Source organism: Ambystoma mexicanum, chromosome 1q (genome assembly GCF_040938575.1).
Source record: "Ambystoma mexicanum isolate Mex_15411 chromosome 1q, UKY_AmexF1_1, whole genome shotgun sequence".
In the NCBI taxonomy this organism is placed as follows: Eukaryota; Metazoa; Chordata; class Amphibia; order Caudata; family Ambystomatidae; genus Ambystoma; species Ambystoma mexicanum.
This window is the reverse complement of record NC_090922.1, coordinates 1,207,539,820-1,207,560,393: the sequence shown is the minus strand read 5'-3', so window position 1 is coordinate 1,207,560,393 and position 20,574 is coordinate 1,207,539,820. Positions and strand designations below refer to the sequence as shown.

Genomic DNA, 20,574 nt, shown 5'->3' with positions numbered 1-20,574 from the left:
CCACAAGCTCCTTTGCTGAACTTTGTACTTTTAATTCTATGCGTTTGTTTTTGGAGTCTGAAACTCCATAGGCATCATCTTTACATTGTGAGACAGCACCTTCAGTGCAGTGGCACAGGGAAGTCTTAGATTTCCCAAAGGTTTAAATACCTTCTCTTGGTGAAACTACTGTTTCCAATAGCAGTGAAGTGAAATTGACTTTACTTACCTTTTGTAACTTTGTAGACCCAGCAGACACTATTTTACATAGTGCTGGAGGGATTACTTAGTATCCCCCTTTGTCGAGCTTCTCATGTAACATTTTTATGTTACCTTTCCTTACTGAATGGCTGGTGGCAGTTTCATTTTAACTACCGTGGTGTGCATTTACAGCGGGCTGCGTTCGCAGCTGCAGTAAAGCACCAAAGGGTGCCATTTTTGTCAAAATGGCCCTGGTCTTTTTCACCATTTCTTTGTGGAAAGGTCCTTGTTGAGATTTACTCTGTGCACCAAACCAGGTTTGGTCCCATTGTTTAATTTGCCTTTGGCGGGATTCACGAGTGAAGCCCACCTCTGGACCCAGGGTGTCCGGGGTGGGCAGGAAGTGAGGGAGGTGCCCGAAACTCCCTGTGCTTAGTCTCCTAGGAGACCCAAATGCACTCTGTAGTGATTGGCCGGCTGACTGACTGGCAAGGACAGACACCCTGCTGGGTGACTGACAGCTAGGCTGGAATGAATGGGAGGGAACTGAATAAAAGGCAAGGCTTTTGGCTTTGAAGGCAGAATCGACCACTGGATGAAGGAACCGAAGAACTTGAAGAGAACGCCTGCTGCACCTCCTGGACCGTTGGTTTGCCCGGTGAAGCCCTGCTGCTGTGCTGAAACTCCAAATTCATAGTGACAGAAGCCCCTGCATGGACGACTTCTCCCTTTGAGTTGGTGGGCCCAATCAACTCCAAAGTAAGCCACCTGGACATTCTCGCAGAGCTGGTTGCATTTCCACAGAGTTGCTGCTGGAAACCGAATAGTAAGGGAGAGGAACACAGATTGTGTGCGTTGCTTTTAAGTTGGCCAAGAACTCCAGGAAGATCCTCTGGATTCTCAAGAAGCAGGAATGACTGAGCCTGAGCCCTCTCAGAGTGTGGGACCCCAGAAGCAAGGAAGGTCAATTTCGACAGCCAGAAACCACAGTGTTATTTGTGATAGCCCGGAGGAACTGAAACACCGAAGTGCCACTTGTTGGAAAGATTGCCGGTTGCAAGCGGTGACCGTCCCATTGCAGAGCAGGAGTCCCCAGAAGTCCTCCCTCTTGTCTCCACGACTGAGGCCCAGGAACAATGCGATCTGCAGAGCTGCATAGGAACAGAAGTCATCTGCTTCACTTTTTCTACAATACAAAAGGTACTGTAAAGTCGGAGAGACCTTACCTCTCATTGTAGAGTTCTTGCATCTTTTACTACTCATAAGTCTAATCAGCTTGTGGTCCTATATTTGCACAATTTCTTAGGAGTTGTTTCATCAAAGAAGAATCAAAGACTTTTTCCATTTACTTGCCAGAAGTGCTTCATCCTATCCAAGACTTTTGCCCATTGACTTTGGCTTAGCCTATTGAATTGTATGACTCTTCTTAGATAATGTGAAAGTACTTACCTGCTTTGGAATATTTGTGGTCTCTTGTGTTCTAATAACTGTTGCCCTTAACCAACTTTTAAGAGTGTTCTGAATGCCAACAGTAAGATAATGTTGCCAGCACCCTTGTTATTGAAGTCACCTGTGGGTGTAGGTTGCGTCTGTGGGCCATCCCAAAACCAGTGTACAGTATTGAAGTGTATTGGTGTGTTACTATTCTATTGCTCCCGGCTTCATAACTGGCTGATAAATTAATAATTGTTTATGCAAGAGACCTTGAGTAAGAGTTTTTGAATACCTTTAACTGTGAATCTTTGTAACTCCACTACTGCTCACATTTCCCCTCGAGATAAGCCTGGCTGCTCAACACGCTACCAATACTGTGTAGTACAAGCTTATACCAAAGGTTGGGTTGCCTAGACCTGTAGTCATAGTTGTTTATAGTGTTCCCAGAGGGTACTGCACTCAAACTTTGCCTAACAGGCAAAGGGGCCAAGCAATTCCATGTAAAGAGAGCCCATCGGGCATTCCGTAAACACATGTCTAGCCGTCTCAGAGTTAGACTCAACTCTGCACATTCTGCAGAATCTTGCTTCAGGCTGTATGTTGCATTTCAGGCCACACACTGCTAATATAGGCAGTTGGTTTGTCCGAAGTTTTAGGAGTAAACTACGGACAGCTGAATTTGGGCAGAGCACTATACATTTCAGGTCTCATGAAACACTGCCACTTGCACAACACTACCATAGCCCTTAAGTGTAGACAGGTGGTCATGATTACATAGCCAGTCCCATTTCTTCAACCTCCGAGTGATAGCCCCTTTTAACGACTAAAATCGGGCAACCAGTCAATTGTAGTACACAAGTCCAAACAATGTTTAACCTGTGGGTAAGAGACTTTCCCAGCTTGGCAAGGTCATAGCTCACACAGATTTTCCAAAAGCAGGCAAGACTGAACTGCCTTCGCCTTCAGCAGAGACCACCTTAATGGACAGAACCGGTGCCCTTAGTAATAAGAGACCAAACTCTAGGCACACAGACTCAATCGAGGTTGATCTCGTTAGGCCCAGTACCGTCTTCCAGAAACAGGATTCCACCCCATCTAACCATCGCAGGTCTCTCATAGCAAGAGCTTCAAGCCTATGTAGGATTGTAGGGCAGAGCCATCGATTGTAAAATATCGCAACCCCTTTGAGAGAAAAATCCAGTGTGGTCAGCCAAGTACTTACTAGAGATTCATACGATTTGTCTCGCTTTTCTGATCTTGGTCTCAATTATGAAGGTGTAACCTGATGTTGCAGACATTTCCAGCCCCAAGTATTTATAGGTGTCAGTGTGGTCAACTATGCCCACAGAGGTCATTATCTTAGTTCTGTTAATATTTGTGGGTGCAACCAACATTACTTTGGTTTTGGATACATTTATCGCAAGATGGTTCTCATTTGCATACACCCCTAGTTCATCCAACATGGCCTTTATCCCAGTCAATAGATGGTCAAATATAACTAGGTCGTCGGCATCAAGCATTCCACGACGGATCTTTGGCGCACAGCCGGCTTTAGCCAACAGCCTACCCAGAAGGTCTGCTATGTAGATGTTAAAGAGCAAGAGAGCCAACATCCATCCCTGTCTAACCCCCATGCTAATGAGCATCTCCTTGGATAGCTGCCTTGTGTCACCTTGACATATCAGAGCCAAGTTGTCAGTATGTAAGGCCACTTTGACCTCCAGGAGCCAGCCTGTACACCCCCTCCACCACCCCCCCCCTCCACCCTCGCAAGTCTTCATCTTACTCCAAAGAATGCTCCAATCAACCTGGCCTAAGGCAGACTTAAAATCAACAGACGCAATAGACTTACTGGGATCAGTCTTTGTCCGGGTTATAATGGTGTCCAGCACCATGATTTTATGGGCGGGGCTGGACCCAGGAAGAAAGCCTGTCTGAAAAGGATGTAGAATGTTATCAGTCTTAACCCAGGCCTGAGGATGCTGCAGAACATACAGAGAACACTTTACCAGTAACATGAAGCAGGGATAACAGCTAGTAATTTTCTGGGACCAGACGACCCCCAGCTTTATACAATGGGACCAGAATGGACTTCTTCCAGGAGTCCGGGACAGACTTTTTAAACAAAGGGCACAACACTTCAGCCCATAAACCAACATCCCCCTTCATAAAAGCTGCTGACAGACCGCTTGGGCCCAGAGCTCTAGTTAACTGACCTTTTGGCACACAACTATCTTTTATCTAATAGCTAGTTATACCCAGTATACTTTTAAGAAGTGTATAATACAGTTTCTAAGGTAGGTAAGAAATGTATGAAACGATTTTAGAATAGCACCAACGTAATTCAGGGAAGCACAACTCTGGGTTACACATTTAGATCAGCAGCAGCTAATCAAGCTGAGTAAGACCCATATACTTTTCAAAGGACCCTTTGCTACTTAAAAAGGTAGGTATAACCAAGACTGTTTTAGATCTGTATAAAGCAGACCTGGGAAGTAAATCCAAATGTTAAAGTTAAAGAATGACACAAGGCAGGTAAACCAGATTGGTAACCTTTTACACTCGTACTGTAAAGCAATGATAAAACAGTACCAAGACTAGAAGGGGGGGTGGGGGGGGGGGGGGAGGAGGAGGAGGAGGAGGAGGAAACACCATGCAAAGTTAGTAAAGCAATATACACATTTGAGGGGAGGGGCAGACTGCAACTCAAAGGTAAGCATAAACTTAATGACACTTTGTAACTTCTTTCACAGACAACCAGTTACCACAATAACTTCTTTAGCAAGGAATTACTTTTACACTTGTTCTACTCAAGGCAGAATACTTCTTATTCAGTCCTTCCGTAGTCTATTGCACGAGTTCTCTCAGAGGAAGAAGAGGGACATTAGTGGTCTAGGTGCCATCTGAAGGCAGGTTGGCATAGGGTCCAGTTACAGGAAAGTCAAGTTCCATAGGAGATCAACAAGTAAGTAGTAATTTTCAAGAGCTAGTTAAAGTGTTCAGTGACTTCACAGAAAGCTCCGTGTATGTGTTCCAGCATTAGGCAAGTGGTATGGGCGAACTCCCAACCACACAAATGGTCCACTCCGCCTCATAGGATACACACCAGACTTTACCCAAGCCCACACAGTACCTTAGGATAAAAGAAGAGCTTCTGTGCGTATGCCTTCAGGATGCAGCAGCACCAGACCCCGGGCCCTGGATTCTTGCTCTAGAGATGAAATAACTGGACACTGGATGGGAACTTACAGCAGCAGTCAGAGGAGGCTTCCAGCAAAGGTTTCTTCATAGATTCTCATTGCTGCGTGGAGTTGGTGCCTTTTTTTACAGAAGCCAGATGAAAAATGAATATCAATGGTCAGGGATTCTCTTCACTCTCCAGTCGTGCACTCTTGTGAGGGGACTTCATGGATTCAAATCGTGCCTCTGGAGATCCAGCAAGAGTCCAAAGTTTTGGATGGATTCGGGCGACCATGCACTGCACTCAGACTCAAGGTCCCAGGGAATTGTGTGCAGGCAGCAAGGTCACAGCATATCCTGGGATGGCTCAAAATGCAGGTCTTCTTGAGAGCAGTGGATCTCACCAGTCTCTGGGTAGGAGTCGTCGCATTCAGGACCCCAGGTCGATTGGAAAGACGACCCCCGGGAATGGTCCCACCGACCATGCTTAAGTACCCTTCGACAGCTACTTACTCGAAGATGTACTTCTCTTCCCTACCTCCGACGCTGGTTAAGCAGGACAATGTTTCTTAGCTGGAGGCTCGGCTAATGCCACCCAGCGATGTTCCGCAGACTGCACAGGCCACTCAAAGGACAGGCTACGGACCGACCCCACATCCGAGGCCGGGTCTGTGCCCTCATTGAGCCAACAGACCAGCTGCCGATTGCGGTCCTTACGAGTCTTCTGCGAGAACCCCCGACAAATCTCGCAAGTGTCTGCCGAGTGATGGGGGTAAAGGCAGTAGAGGCAATCCATATGACCGTCGCCTTCATACACCTTCAAGCCACACAGGTCTGAAAAAGACTTCTTTGGAGCCCCAGAAGCCATCTCAATACTTGAGTATCAAACGCACGTGCAAAGACACGAAGAACACAAGGTGATCCCAACAGTTTGGAGACGGTTGAAATCTGAAGGGAAGCCGCAGAGGTGGGGCTATTTATACCCTGCATCCTATTGTTGGGGACTAAAGCAGCGAAAAAGGATGTTGATAGGACACTAAAGTGTCGAAGTTTTCCATGGGAAAACACTAGGTTAAAGTGACCGAGGTTCCCAGCCTGACGGGGAATATTCACTGCATGTGAATCCATGAATGATCCAATGCTGGAGAATGCCGGGGATAGCCCAGATGGCAGAATGTCTTCAGGGTAGTTGGTCCCACCAGCCCAAGGGAGGAAGTCGGCTTTGGCAGAGCTTTCCCGTCGAGTTGTAAAGGGGTTCAGGACAGTTGCAGGGCTTCACCGGTACTTATGTGGTTGTTGAAGGTGCTGCTGGCGTCTCTGCTTGTATTCTGCTGGCGATTGTCCCAGTGGTCAACTCTGCATGTGGTACAAAAACACTTGCCTTATATACTGGAACCCATTAATTCACCCCTATGGGGCTGTCAATCACTTGGGGGTTAGCTGTCTTGCAGGACAGCCAGCCGCCCAGTTCCAACTGGTTTCAGCCAAGCTCGCGCACAAAGGACAGTGAAGTTTTGGGACCCCACCACACTTCCTGCCTTGCCAGACATACTGGAGCATGGCAGGCTTCACAGAAAAACTCTGCCAAAGACAAAACTCACAAAGCACCCACCCCTCACCTACGATAGGAGATCCAAGAAGGAACTTACAAACAGAAAATGGCGAAATAAAGGAGAGACAGCCATTTTGGGAAAATGGTCACCCATGGGTGATGTACTGCAGCTGAGTAATCAGCCTGCTAGTAATGTGCACAAGATGATCGTAAAGGTATCACTGCCACCAACCATTTAGGTTTCATAGTTACTTTAACAAAAAGTAACATGAGCAGTGGGAAAGGAAAACACTATGTAACACGACCCCCCCACCCTGCCATCCCACATAAGGTTGTGTGTGCTGGACCCACAAAAGAAAAGTTATCTTACTACTCTTGGTGTTAAGCAAAGTTTGAATGCAGTACCGTCTGGGAACACTACAAACAACTAGGACTACATGTATAGGTAACCCAACCTTTGGTATAAGCTTGTACTACAGTTTTGGTAGCGTGAGCAGACAGGCTTATCGGGGAAATGCGAGCTGTAGCGGAGTTACACAAAGATTCAGTTACAGGTATTCAAATAGACTCTTACACTCAATGTTTCTTGCATAAACAATTAATAATATATCAGTCAGTTATAAAGCCTTCTTCAGAAGGGAGCAATGGAATAGTAATACAAATATACTTCAATACTGAACCCAGAGTTTCTGAATCAGACAAGGCCCTTTTGGGATGGCCCACAGACAACCTACACCCACAGGTAACTTCAGTAGCAAGGGTGCTGGTGACATTAATACCTCACTGTTGTCATTCAGCATAAGCTTTAAAAGTTGGTAAAAGGCAAAGGTTATTAGAACACAAGACATCACACATTTTCTTAAGCAGTGCAGATACTTAGTGTTCACTAGAAGAGTCATTCAATTCAATATGCCAAGCCAAAGGCAATGGGCAAAAGTCTTGGATATGATAAAGCACTTCTGGTAAGTAATGGAAAAGTCTTTGCACAAGTTCTTAGGAGTCTGATGAAGAGGAATCAAATGTAGGGCCACAAGCTGATTAGACTTGTTAGTTGTGGAAGTTACAAGCACTTCTACAGTAAGACTTGTTTTACAGTACCTTTGTAAAGAAGAAAAGATGCAGCTGATGACTTCTGTTCCTGTGCAGGTCTCGCTGTTTCTGGGTCTCAGTCATGGGGACAAGAGGGAGGACGTCAGGGGAATCCTGCACTGCACCGGCACTGTCAAAACTGGCAACCAGCAAACTTTACTTTCGGTGGCTGTTTCGTGTTTCAGCTCTTTGTGGTACAGCAAATAGTAAGAAGCGGGTTCCTGGCCGTCAAGGTGACTGTCCTCACTTCTGGGGCCCCACACTCTGCTGAGCAGGCTTGGTCAATCCTGCTTCCTGGGAATCCGGAAGATCTTCCAAAAGCTTTTAGGCCAGCTTAAAGCAACACACACAATCTGGTGTTCCTCTCCCTGGCTCTACAGTTTCCAGCAGCAACTCTCTGCAAATTCAACCAGCAGCGAGATGGATGTCCAGGTGGCTTACTTTGGAGTCGATTGGTCCCACCAACTCAAAAAAGGAGAAGTCGTCCTTGCAGGGGAGTCCGTAAATGCAAACCTGGCGTTTCGGCACTGCAGCAGGGCTTCACCGGGCAAACCAACGGTCCAGGAGTTGCAGCAGGCATCCTCTTAAAGTTCTTCGGTTCCTTCGTCCAGTAGTCGACTCTGCCTTCGAAGCCAAAAGCCTAGCCTTTTCTCAGTTCTCTCCCCTTGCCGGACAGTCAGTCAGCCAGCCAATCACCACAGAGTGAATTTGGGTCTCCTAGGAGACCAAGCACCGGGAGTGTCGGGCACCCCCCTCACTTCCTGCCTACCCCAGACACTCTGGAACCAGAGGCGGGTTTCACTCCTGAATCCTGCCAAAGGCGAAATGAACGAAGAGACCAAACCTGGTTTGGCGTGCAGAGAAAATCTCTAGAAGGACCTTTCCACAAAGAACTGGTGAAAAAAGGACCAGGGCTCATTTTGTCAAAGATGGCTCTGCGCCATTGAGAAAAAGATGGCTCTGCGGTTGCTTTACCGGAGCCGCAGTAAAAGCAAATGCCACCAGCCATTCAGTGAGGAAAGGCTAACAAAAATGTTACAGAAGTATCTAGACACAGGAGATACTAAGTAACCCCTCCAGCACTCTATTGTAAGATCGTGTGTGCTGGGTCTAGAAAGTTACAATGGTAAGTAAATTAAATTTCACTTTACTGCTTTGGGAAACAGTTTATCCCAGAGAAGGTATTTAAACCTTGGGGAAATCTGAAAGACTTCCCTGTGCCACTGCACTGAAGGTGCTGTGTGACACAATGTAAAAGATGATGCCTATGGAGGGTCAGACTCCATAACCAAAAGAAAGTTAAAATTCACATTAAAATACGAGAGTGGGGGGAAAAAGGTCACACTCTCCGGGTTAAGAAATCAAGTCCTCTAAAGTGGGGGGAATTAGCACATTTCTGAGAATTCTCCCCAACAGTTGGCGCTGCAGACCACGTGGCCGTGCCTTCTGGCCGGCCTACACAATAGGGTGAGTGGGGTCGGGTGGACATTTCCTTTGCAAGAATGCCTTTCCCTTTCCTCTTTGTTCCCTTGTCGTCACCACTATTCCTCTGTTATGGAGAGGACTCCATTTAGGTTGTCCTTCATGCAAGGACAAATTCCCGTGGAAAGACAAACACCTTAAGTGTAATAGGTGTCTTCCCCTTAACCACAACGATGCAGGCCGAGAGTAGTTTCACCACCGAGTTTGACGAGGGGCTTAGCGACGACCAAGGCTCAGAATCGGAGGCCATTGACCTCACGGTGGAGCATTCTCACTCTGCGTCGTCTGTCCCCAACAGGCACAACGCAAGTCCTGCTATGGGGAATGTACATCCCGGCTACAAGGACGCACATTCTTCCCACACTAAAGACAACTGCTGGTTTGTCTCCGACGAAACAGTCGAAGCGTTCCATAGCGCCAATGGGCACACTGGATAGTGCAGCAGTGCCCGCCGATAGTATCAGCAGCTCTCCCCACAACCACAGGTGCGGCATGTGACTGGGCAATCTAAATCAAAGGGCACTACCACCAATATTCAAGCTTCTGTCAAGATGCATCAGAAGAAGGCATTGTCGGAATAGAAGGCCCGGTTGTGCTGAAAACCGCAGGCCCATTCTAAACACACCAAGTATTACCGAAAGCATTGCTTACATCATTTTGGCAGCAAATCAAATACCGGTCGAGAGACTCGTCGAAACCCAAGGATAAACCCAAGGATAAACCCAAGGATAAACCCAAGGACTCATCGAGCACAGATCTAGGAAAAGGGGTGGTTAGGCATACAGTAGCAGAGCTTTAGGATCTAGAGGCAGTTTCTTAGCAAACTACAGCTTTAAAAGTCTGATCATTAACTATGTAAAAGTCAGTTCGGAGAGGGATCCTTCTTACGAAGCAGCAAAGGGTCCCGAGGATACTTCTAGTCTCTAGATATAAGGATGCTTGAAGAATTAACAACGATGGAGACCCTGTTAAAGGACTCACAAAAGGGACACAAGCTGACATCTTGGGAAAGAGATAAGAGTGGATACCTCCACATGCACTCCCAATGCTCTGGAGCGACTTCTTGGTTGAATGTAAGCAATACCTTTTCACCCCCATAATACCTTAGGTTGCAAGACATTTTCGTGGCTAGATTCTTCTCTGTGCAGCTGAGAGACCCGGATTCCCTGGTCTGCTGACGAAAGGCAGTACAATGAACAGGATGTCTCAGCAGCAGTGTCGAGAGGACACCTCTGGCACAGATTTCTTAAGCTTCTCTTGTCAGTCTGTGGTTTTGACGCCTTTTCTGCAGCACCAACAAAGGATATGATTCAACTGGGAAATCATTTTTGAGTCCTAGAGTCCTGCACTCTGGTAAGGAGACTGATGCGTCAGATTGTGTCTCTGTAGCTTCACCAGGAGCTCAGTAAAGACTTAGACAAATTTGACTTTGGCAAGACGTAGCACTACCAATGGTTCAGAGGTCTCCTGGTATTCACGGTCTGCAGCTCTGCAAAGACAGCACCTCCGGAGATGGCTTGCCTCAGGGCTGGTTGGACCCACCTGCCAAAGGGAAGGAGTCGTGCTCTTCGGCCCTCCCCTTTAGAGTAGCATTCAGGGTCAGGACAGCAGTTGTTACTTCATGGTGATGCAAAGTGTCTGCAGTCATCCCTGGTCGTCGTCTTGAGTTTCCAGTGGTCGACTTGCCTTTCACCTAAGGAACCTCACCTTGTATTCAGTTCCAGCACACCCCTCTGCAATCTCTCTCAGTAGTTTACAGAAAGGGGTGGGTGGCTGTCCAATGAGGACAGCCAGGCCCCCCCCTCCAAACCTCCACCCCAGGGGGAGTTGGTTCCATTCAGGCACTCCGACAAAGAAGGGAAGTGAAAAGATCCCTCCCCCCCCAATTCCTGCCTGCCCAGACACATTGGGGCCTAGGAAGGGCCACCCAAGGGTCTTGGCCAAAGGAGCCGCCGCCAACTATCCCACCCCACCGACCCCCCAGTATGGTAGAAGGGCTAAGAAAGAACAGCCATGCTAGAATGGCGGAAAAAAGAAAGGAGCCACCAAGTTAGTACTAGGTGACCTGCGAATACCGTCTGCGGTAAAAGACTAGCACAATAGTGGTTAGAACACATGCACTGCCACCAGCCATAACTAGAAGGTTGTCCATGTGACTAAAAAGTCACAGGAGCATAGAGAAGTGGGATAATCGGTATCCCCTTGACACTCCACATAAGGTGGTGTGTGCCAGTCTCTCATAGTATGAAGGTTTAGAAGAGATGAAAAGTATCCCTCCATCCGTAAGAAGTTGTTACTCGTGGATAAAAAAAAAAGAGAATCTCAAAGGAAAACCCAAGGGGTTCCCAGCAACACTGTCCCATAAGGAGCTGTGTGCTGCAAAAGTAAAACACAGATGCCCAAGAGATGGAGGAAAGTAGACTCCAGAGTAAAGTTGAAACACAGAACAGACAGTACATTGAAATGAATGAGTGGAAAAAGGCTCCACTCTTTCAGGATATAAAGAAAAAGGTCCAGACGTCCAGCAAAATGTGCTGCGGGAGAGGGGATTAAGCATAAAACGGTTACATCTCCCTACCACCCCCCAACAAACACCCCCTGCCCTGACCCCCAAACAACCAACCACCCCCTCCATCCCAACACACGATGGTCTCAGACAGGAGAGTCCATCAGACACTAAGGCAGAGGAGAGATGGGGAGGGAGAAAGATGAGCCACCACAAGAACCCAGCAGGAGCGAGCGGAGCATACAGGCCTAAAGGGAGCAGCTATGGAGGGCTCAGCTCACCAGCAAGATAGGAGATGGAATCCCATGAGAACTAGTGATGAGTCACTGGAATGGTCCGAGTGTAAGAAATCATTTGAGGTGCATGAGCGAATAGACACAAAAGTAGCAGGAGATTGTCAGAAGCACCATATCCTTTGGATCCAGAAAACATACTATAGTAGAAGCAGAATATTGAACGGTTCAACTGAATAAAAGGAAAACATTGGTTTTTCACCGATTATATCAACATCTTCCTCTTAGGTTTTAAAAAGATGCTGGCCATTATGATAATCAATTTAAATTGATTAAATACAAATTAGGATTCAGATTATTTAAGTGCTGCAAGAAGGGTTCACAAACACTGAAGGATAGCCGTTGCCTGGTAAAAATGAAGCAAAGGCCAATAATTCACCCAACCCCTCTCCACAAAATCTCAGCAGTCTGAACCCACAAAAAGAAAAATGCTTAATCATGAACAATACAATTAATTCCATGGGGGCTGGGGAGGGAGGGAAATCTGACAAGGGTCAGACATTTTATATAATCATGGGCCCACCATTTCTAAATTGTTATTCACTAGAGTGGACCAACATTACAAAGTAGCACAAATGGGGTAGTTCATGAACTTCATTTATCCCTATTTATGTGAAAGGTGAAGCGCAGCAAGATCTGGTGAAGAATGCAACATTATGGAAGCATATTAACAGTCATTTATAATCCCTCCCCTGCCTGAATCGGAATGAAAAGCTATTGAATTCATAGGTTGTACTACCATATGCCTTTACAAGAACATACTCGAACAGCTTTGGGCATTTTTTGTTAAGCTATTGCAGTACTAACTTGCTCATCCAGATGTGCAACATATGAAGTTTATGAATTCGAAAACGTTTAGAGTACTCTACCACTGCAATGAACAATTATTTGATCTCAATGAAAACTGATGGCAAAAGCTTAGTTCACACTTTAAGAAAAGATCTTTACAACATATCAATGTAAATCACCATACTTACTTTAATACAACCAACTATCGTTGTTGTGAGAGCCGAATTATACTGAGTGCAGAGAACAGTTGCATACATTAAAACAAACCTGCAATTAAGAACAAGTATAAATGATTTACACATTGTCACAAACAAACCTGCATTGATCAAAAGAAAATGTAGCCAACAGATTCAGGTAGCTCATACCAGATTAAAGAACGCAAGCCACTGTTGACTGAACAAGCTCATCTCAATTCTAGGCTACAGTAACGTAGACAAATTGTCGGCCAACTGATATTATAAGGTCGGTCTCATGGAGCTAGTCATGGAGTTATCCATGTTGCCAAGAAAGATGCAGAACCCACAGATTAGCCTTCAGCCACAAGTAAGTCCTAAGAAGAGTTATTTACCATTCTTTGGTACATGCGTAACAGGGTGATGAACCCAAAAGGGTCCTCCATCCTCTACCCCGACCTTCTGCATCGATCACTACTTCAACATTAAGTCAGGGTCACATAACACACGACAATCACCAGAACTTAGTCTGAAGTTCACAACAGATGCAGATCACAGCTCAAGAGCACTCACATCAGACCACCACACTGCGCTTGCTTTGCCAAAAATCTTAAAATTCCCATTCCAAAAATCCTTTGTTCCATCTTGCAGGTTTTGCTTTTTCCAATTCCATCTGGCGTGAAATGTGAACTGTGTTAATTCACCAGGACAGGGTACTCCGTGGATAACTGAAGGCTGCAATACTTCCCAACAAACAGGGGAGAATCTAGGGTGTGTCTGATAGATCATATACCAGACATCATTCGATAATTCTTACCAATGCACAGAACCTTCACCCCGACTTGCTCTTTTGGCCTGTTAACAGTATCCCAAGGTGTTACAATCTCATTAATCATACTTGCCATTCTAGATGATTCCCATACACGTGGGCAGATTCACAATACACTTATGAATGCAATTAATGGGATACACAAGTGCACCCCGTTCACTTGGCCCAAAGAAAAGTGGTCCCAATAGAGAGTGCACATTCAGAGGCACTTTTCCCCACCTTTGCAGAGTTATTTTGATAAGCAGGGTTTATGTTATGTTTTATTGCCATTATTATATTTTATTGAGCAAGGGGGAGAGCCCTTGGATGAGAAACGTTGAACCAGAGTAACAGCGAGTGGAGACTTTACAAAATGGTAAGAAAGCACAAACCAACATACAATTTGTACAATGTATACAAGTGATTGATATTTTAACTCAATTTAATATACATTATGAACAGTGTGGGGGATAGCGGGTTCATGGGGAAGGAAAGGTTAATGCTGCATTTCTGAACGAGGAGAAACTTTAAGTCCAATTTTAATGCTAGTATATTAGTCATTTTCTTGAGTAAGAGATGTGTTTGGGAGAATTCTCAGAAATTTGCCAATTCCCTCCACCTTAGAGACCCCCAGCAACTTTGCTGGATTTTGAGGACTTTATTTTTTTTTACCTGGAGAGAGTGGCCCTTTTCCCCACTCTCTCATGCATTTTAATTTCAATTTTACCTCTGTTTCTTTTGGTTGTTGAGTCTGACAAGTAGTTGTAAAAATGAAGAATCATAAGTTGGGTCACAAGCTGATTAGGCCTGCGAGTTGCAAAAGTTTTCAAGCACTTTCACCGTGAGAGGCAAGTTCTCTCAGTCTTGTTTTACAATACCTTACAATGAAGAAAAAGAGCAATTTGATGACTTCTGTTCCTGGCAGTTCCTGTGGATCTCGCTGTTCCTGGGCCTCAGTCGTGGGGACAAGAGGGAGAACGTCAGAGAACTCCTGCACTGCGACGGTCAAAAGCTTGCAAACTTCAATTTCAGTGGCTGTTTCGTGTTTCAGCTACCGCAGTGGTAACGCTGGTCCTAGCTGTCAAGGTGGACTGTCCTTGCTTTGGAGGTCCCACACTTAGCTGATGGGGGTCCGGCTTGGTCAGTCCAACGTCGTGGGAGTCCAGAGGATCTTCCAAACGCTTTCGGTCAGCTTACAAGTAACGCACACAATCTGGTGTCCCTCTCCCTGGCTCTACCGTTTCCTGCAGCACTCTGAGGAAATGCAACCAGCTCCGAGATGGGTGTCCAGATTGGTCCTACCAACTCAAAAGGGAGAAGTCGTCCTTTGCAGGGCTTCTCTGTCAATGCGAACTTGATGATTGACCTGCAGCAGGGCTTCACCAGGCAAAACAACGGTCCAGGAGTTGCAGCAGCCGTCCTCTTCAAGCTCTTCTTGGGTTCCTTCGTCCAGTGGTCGACTGCCTTCCAAGCCAAAAGACTCACCTTTTATTCAGTTCTCTCCCATTCATTCCAGCCTAGCTGCCACTCACCCAACAGGGTGGCTGTCCTTGCCGGACAGTCAGCCAGCCAATCATCTTTTGAGGAGGACTGGCGAGTGCCTCTGGGCACCACTAAAAGTAAACATCTTTCCATCATCTGTGCCAACAGTACTACCCCTCCAACGACAGAGTACTGCAGTGGGACAGCATTTCTTTAGTGCATTTTGTACTTTTACAGTGGAACACGCAGGCTGGCGGCAACATTACTGTATGTCAACATTTTATTACGAGTGTATTTTGGCTGTGACACGAATCCAGGGAATTCTTCCCTTCTAATCAAGGGGAGTGGTGGTGGGATGGGGGTGGGACAGCCCCAGCGAAGTTAGGGGGGCAAGCCTGCTCCTAAAACCCTCCCTAGGGATTTGGGAAAGCAGGATCTCACAAGGATGACAACACCCCCCCCTGTACGCCCCTTAGGAGACTTCCAGTTGAACAAGACAGGAACATCTCCCCCAACCCCAATGTCACACATTCTCCGTCTGGGACTAAAAAGTCACAGGAGCAATCTCCTAGTTATGGCTGGTGGCAGTGGGCATGTTCTACCAACTATTTGGTAATTGTTAGCGCAGCCTATGCCCATAGCCTCGGTAGTGCACAATAGGGGCACCTAAGTACCAAGTGCCTCTTTTTTTCACCATTACTAGCGTGGTTGTTCTTGGTCAGCCCTTCTACCATTCTGGTAAGTGGCGGCCTGTGCGTTTTGCCTTTGGCGGGAACACTTGGGTGTCCCCGCCTATGCTCCAGAGTGTCTAGGCAGGCAGGAAATGGGGGAGAGGTTTTCTACCCTCGGGTCCTTTGTCTGCCACAATGCCTGAATGGAAACCGCCCCGACTGGAGGTCTGGCTGTCCTGTTGGATGGCCAAACACCCCTTTCTGTAAACTGAAACTGCTGAGGAAGATTGCAGAGGAGTGAGCTGGAACTGTATAAAACGTAATGCTCGTGGAGTGATGAGCAAGTCGACCACTGGAAGCTGAAGAAACCGAGAAGACAATCAGAGACGCCTGCAGGCCCTTTGCAACACCGTGAAGCGACCACTGCTGCCCTGACCCAGTTTTCTGTGCGACAGAGGAACTCCAAAAAGTACGACTGTTGGAGGGAATTAGCACATTTCTGAGAATTCTCCCTCCCTTAGAGACCCCCAGCAACTTTACTGGGGTTTGAGGACTTGATTTCTTTAACCTGGAGCGGGAGAGACCCTTCTTCCCCAATCTCTCATGTATTTTAATGTGATTTTTATACACTTTCTTTTGGTTATGGAGTCTAATAAACTCCATAGGCATCATATTTTACAACTGTCACAAAGCACCTTCAGTGCAGTGACACAGGGAAGTCTTCCAGATAGTGACATTTACTTTACTTAGCATTGTACTTGCTAGACCCAGCACACCCCATCTTACAATAGATTGCTGGAGGGTTTACTTAGTATCCCCTGTGTCTAAATGCTCATGTAACATTTTTAGGTTACCTTTTCCTCACAGAATAGCTGGTGGCAGTGGTTTTGTTCCGAACGACCATGGTTTGCCTTTACCGCAGCAGTTAGCAACTCCGGTAAAGCTAACCGCGGGAACCATCTTTTTTCAAAATGGCGCAGAGCCATCTTTGACAAAATGGTCCCCGATCTTTTTTTTTTCTTTTTTCGCCAGGTCTTTGTGGAAAGGTCCTTCAAGAGAGTTTCACTGCGCGCCAACCCAGGTTTGCTCTCTTTGTTCATGTCGCATTTGGTGGGGTTTCTGAGAGAAACCCACCACTGACTCCAGAGTGTCTGGGGTAGGCAGAAATTAGGGAGGTGCCCGAAACTCCCTGTGCTTAGTCTCCTAGGAGACCCAAATGCACTCTGGTGAATGGCTGGCTGACTGTCTCGCCTTTTAAACAGTTCTCTCCCTTTCATCTCAGCCTGGCTGTCACTCACACAGCAGGGTCAGCCAATCACGCAAGAGGGCATTTGGGTCTCCTAGGAGACTAAGCAGAGGGAGTTTCAGGTACCTCCCTCACTTCCTGCCCACCCCAGACAGTCAGACGCCAGAGGCGGTCTTCAGTCCTGAAGCCCACCAAAGGCATACGAACAAAGGGACCAAATCTGGTTTGGCGTGCATAGACAAACACTAGAAGGACCTTTCCAAGAAGAAGAAATGGCGAAAAAAGACGACCGGGAGCAGTTTAAACAAAGGGGCTTAAGGCGCCATCTTGAAAAATATGGCTCCTACGATTTTTAGCTACCTGTGCTTGCGGTTGGTAAAACTCATGGTAGTTTGTTCTAAAACCACTGCCAACAGCCTTTTCGCAAGGAAAAGGTAGCATTTGACTGCTACATGAGTACTTAGACACAGGGGATACTATGTAACCCCTCCAGCACTCCATTGCAAGATGGTGTGTGCTGGGTCTAGGAATTTGCAAAGACTAGTAAAGTCAATATCACTTTACATTCTCTGGGAAACAGTTTATCCCAGCAAAGGTTTTTAAACCTTTGGGATGTCTAAAAGACATCCCTGTGTCACTGCACTGAGGGTGCTGTGTTACACATGAAAAGATGCCGCCTATGGAGTTTTCTAAAACTACATAACAAATAAATAAACCCAGAAAGCAAACAGATTTAAAAAGTACAGTATCCCAAAGTTCAGCAAAAGAGCTGGGGGTCTCCAAGGTAGGGAGGAATTAGCACATTGAGAATTCTCACTAACACCCCATGACCGAGGCCCACAAACACCAACCCATGAGATGGTTAATGCAGATGAAGGGGGAAAATACTAACTTGTTAAGATGGTCAATCAGCCTACAGGGGTTTGATTTTACCATTGAACACAGGTCAGGGTGTAATCACCAAAATGCTGATCGTCTCTCCAGAAAGTATGACCGACTGGAGTAAGGAGATTCATCCAGAGGTGGATTAAATACTACGGTCCCTTAGTCTGGGGAGGAGTGTTAGGGAAAATTCTAAAAAATGTGTTAATTCCCTCCACCTTAGAGACCCCCAGCAACTTTGCTGGATTTTGAGGACTTGATATTTTTTTTTTTTACCTGGAGAGTGGGAGACCCCTTTTCCCACTTTCGCATCTATTTTAATGTGATTTTGCTACATTGTGTTTCTTTTGGTTATGGAGTCTAACAAACTCCATAAGCATCATCTTTTACAACTATGTCACAAATCACCTTCAGTGCAGTGACACAGGGAAGTCTTCCAGATTACCCAAGGTTTAATTACCTTCTCTGGGATAAATTACTGTTTCCCAGAGCAGTAAAGTGAAATTGACTTTACTTAGCATTGTACTTGCTAGACCCAGCATACCCCATTTTACAAGAGTGTCGGAGGGGTTACTTAGTATCCCCCGTGTCTAAATGCTCATGAAACATTTTTATGTTACCCTTTTCTCACAGAATGGCTGGTGGCAGTGGTTTCGTTCCGAACTACGATGGTTTGCATTTACCGCGGCTGTTCGCAGCACTAGTAACGCTAACCGCGTGAGCCATCTTTTTCAAAATGGCGCTGGCCCATCTTTGACAAAATGGTCCCCGGTCTTTGTTTTTCACCATGTCTTTGTGGAAAGGTCCAGAGTTTCCCTGCGCACCAAACCATGTTTGGTCTCTTTGTTCATTTCAATTTGCCGGGGTTTCTGAGAGAAACCCGCCTCTGGCTCCAGAGTGTCTGGGGTAGGCAGGAAGTTTGGGAGGTTTTCCAAGGTACTGTAAAACAAGTCTAAGAACTCACCTCTTACTGTGAAAGTGCTTGTAACATATGCAACTCAGAATTCTAATCAGCTTGTAGCCCTACATGCGATTCTTGGTATCAAAGACTCCTAAGAACTTGTGCAAAGACTTTTCCATTTACTTGGTTGAAGTGCTGCATCCCATACAAGACTTCTACCCATTGACTTTGGCTTAGCCTATTGAATTGAATGACTGTTCCATTTCAATCTGAAAGTATTTGCTCTGCTTAAGATGATTATCTCGTGTTCTTTTAACAACTTTCAAGAGTGGTCTGAATACCAACAGTAAGATATTAATGTGCACAGCACCCTTGTTATTGAAGTCAACTGTGGGTGTATGTTGCGTGTGTGGGCCATCCCAAAAAGTTCTGGTCTGATTCAGAAACTCAGTGTACAGTGTATTTGTGTTTTACTAGTATATTGCTCCCTTCTAAAGAAGGCTTTATAACTGATTGATAAATTAATAATTGTTTATACAAGAAACCTTGACTGTAAGTTTATTTGAATTCCTGCAAGTGTGAATCTTTGTGTAACTCCTCTACAGCTCACATTTCCCCTTTTGAGAGGAGCCTGGCTGCTCAACATGCTACCAAAACTGTGTAGTACAAGCTTACACCAAAGGTTGGGTCGCCTATACCTGTAGTCATAGTGCTTTGTAGTGCTTCCAGAGGGTACTGCATTCCTACTTTGCCTAACGACGACTCTTTCCATTTGACTGGTGGGCACAATCAGTCGCAAGAAACTCTCCAGAGGTCCTGTGAGTTTCCAGAGCTACGAAATCCCAATACCAGGAGACCTGTTGCCCATTTAGAGTGAAACATCCTGGAAAGGCTGAATCAGTCCATATCTTTGCTGAGCCCTCAAGGACACTCCAGCAATCGAATCCAATAGATCCCCTTAGCAGCGTGTAGAACTGTAAGAAGCCAAGATGACCATGCAAAATTGCATCCTTTGTTGACGCTGTAGAAAAAGGTGCCAAAACTGCAGAGTGACCAGAGAAGTTGCTTAAAGTCGTGCCAGAGGTCTTCCCTAGGGACTTCTGCTAAGAGATTTAGTCAATTTCCCTGCCTTTCATCGGACCAAGGAATCCAGAGGTCGGGTCCAGAGCTGCAACATCCAGCACAAACATTTGATGCTAACCCAAGGTACTGTGGGGAAAAAGTATTGCTTACCAGATTCCAGAAAGTGGCTCCAGAGCATTGGAGTGCACTTCGGTGTCCAGGGCAACACCCCTTTTACCTCCAACTCAAGCCGCTGATTGTGTTCCTTCAGCGAGTCCTTTAATAGGGTCTCCAACATCAATTAAGCCTTCTTGTATCTTCTTTTCTAGAGACTAGAAAGTATCCACAGGAACTTTTGAGACTGCTTTGTGTTGAGGAGAATTCTCAATAATGTGCTAATTCCCTCCACCTTAGAGACCCCCAGCAACTTTGCTGGATTTTGAGGACTTGATTCATTTTTTTAATCTGGAGAGTGCAAGACCCTTTTTCCCCACTTTCTCATGTATTTTAATGTGATTTCTGAGCTTTGTGTTTCTTTTGGTTATGGAGACTGACAAACTCCATAGGCATCTTTTTTTACATTGTGTCACACAGCACCTTCAGTGCAGTGGCACAGGGAAGTCAGATTTCCCCAAGGTTTAAATACCTTCGCTGGGATAAACTACTGTTTCCCAGAGCAGTAAAGTGAAATAGTTTACTTATATTTCTAACTTTCTAGACCCAGCACACACTATCTTTCAATAGGGTGTTGGAGGTTACCTAGTATCCCTTTGTGTAGCTTCTCATGTAAGCTTTTTTATTTTACCCTTTCCTCACTGAATGGCTGGTGGCAGTGGTTTCGTTT

At 45.9% G+C, this 20,574-nt stretch overlaps 1 protein-coding gene across 1 annotated transcript in view; it reads right to left on the bottom strand.

The window, feature by feature from the left end:
* The window catches only part of SLC35D1 (solute carrier family 35 member D1), a 180,277-nt gene that overhangs the window by 14,494 nt on the left and 145,209 nt on the right, over positions 1-20,574 (bottom strand). Inside the window, exon 10 of the mRNA XM_069641946.1 lies at positions 12,694-12,772. Coding sequence (XP_069498047.1) covers positions 12,694-12,772 — 79 coding nt within the window. The remainder of the gene's footprint in view (positions 1-12,693; positions 12,773-20,574) is intronic.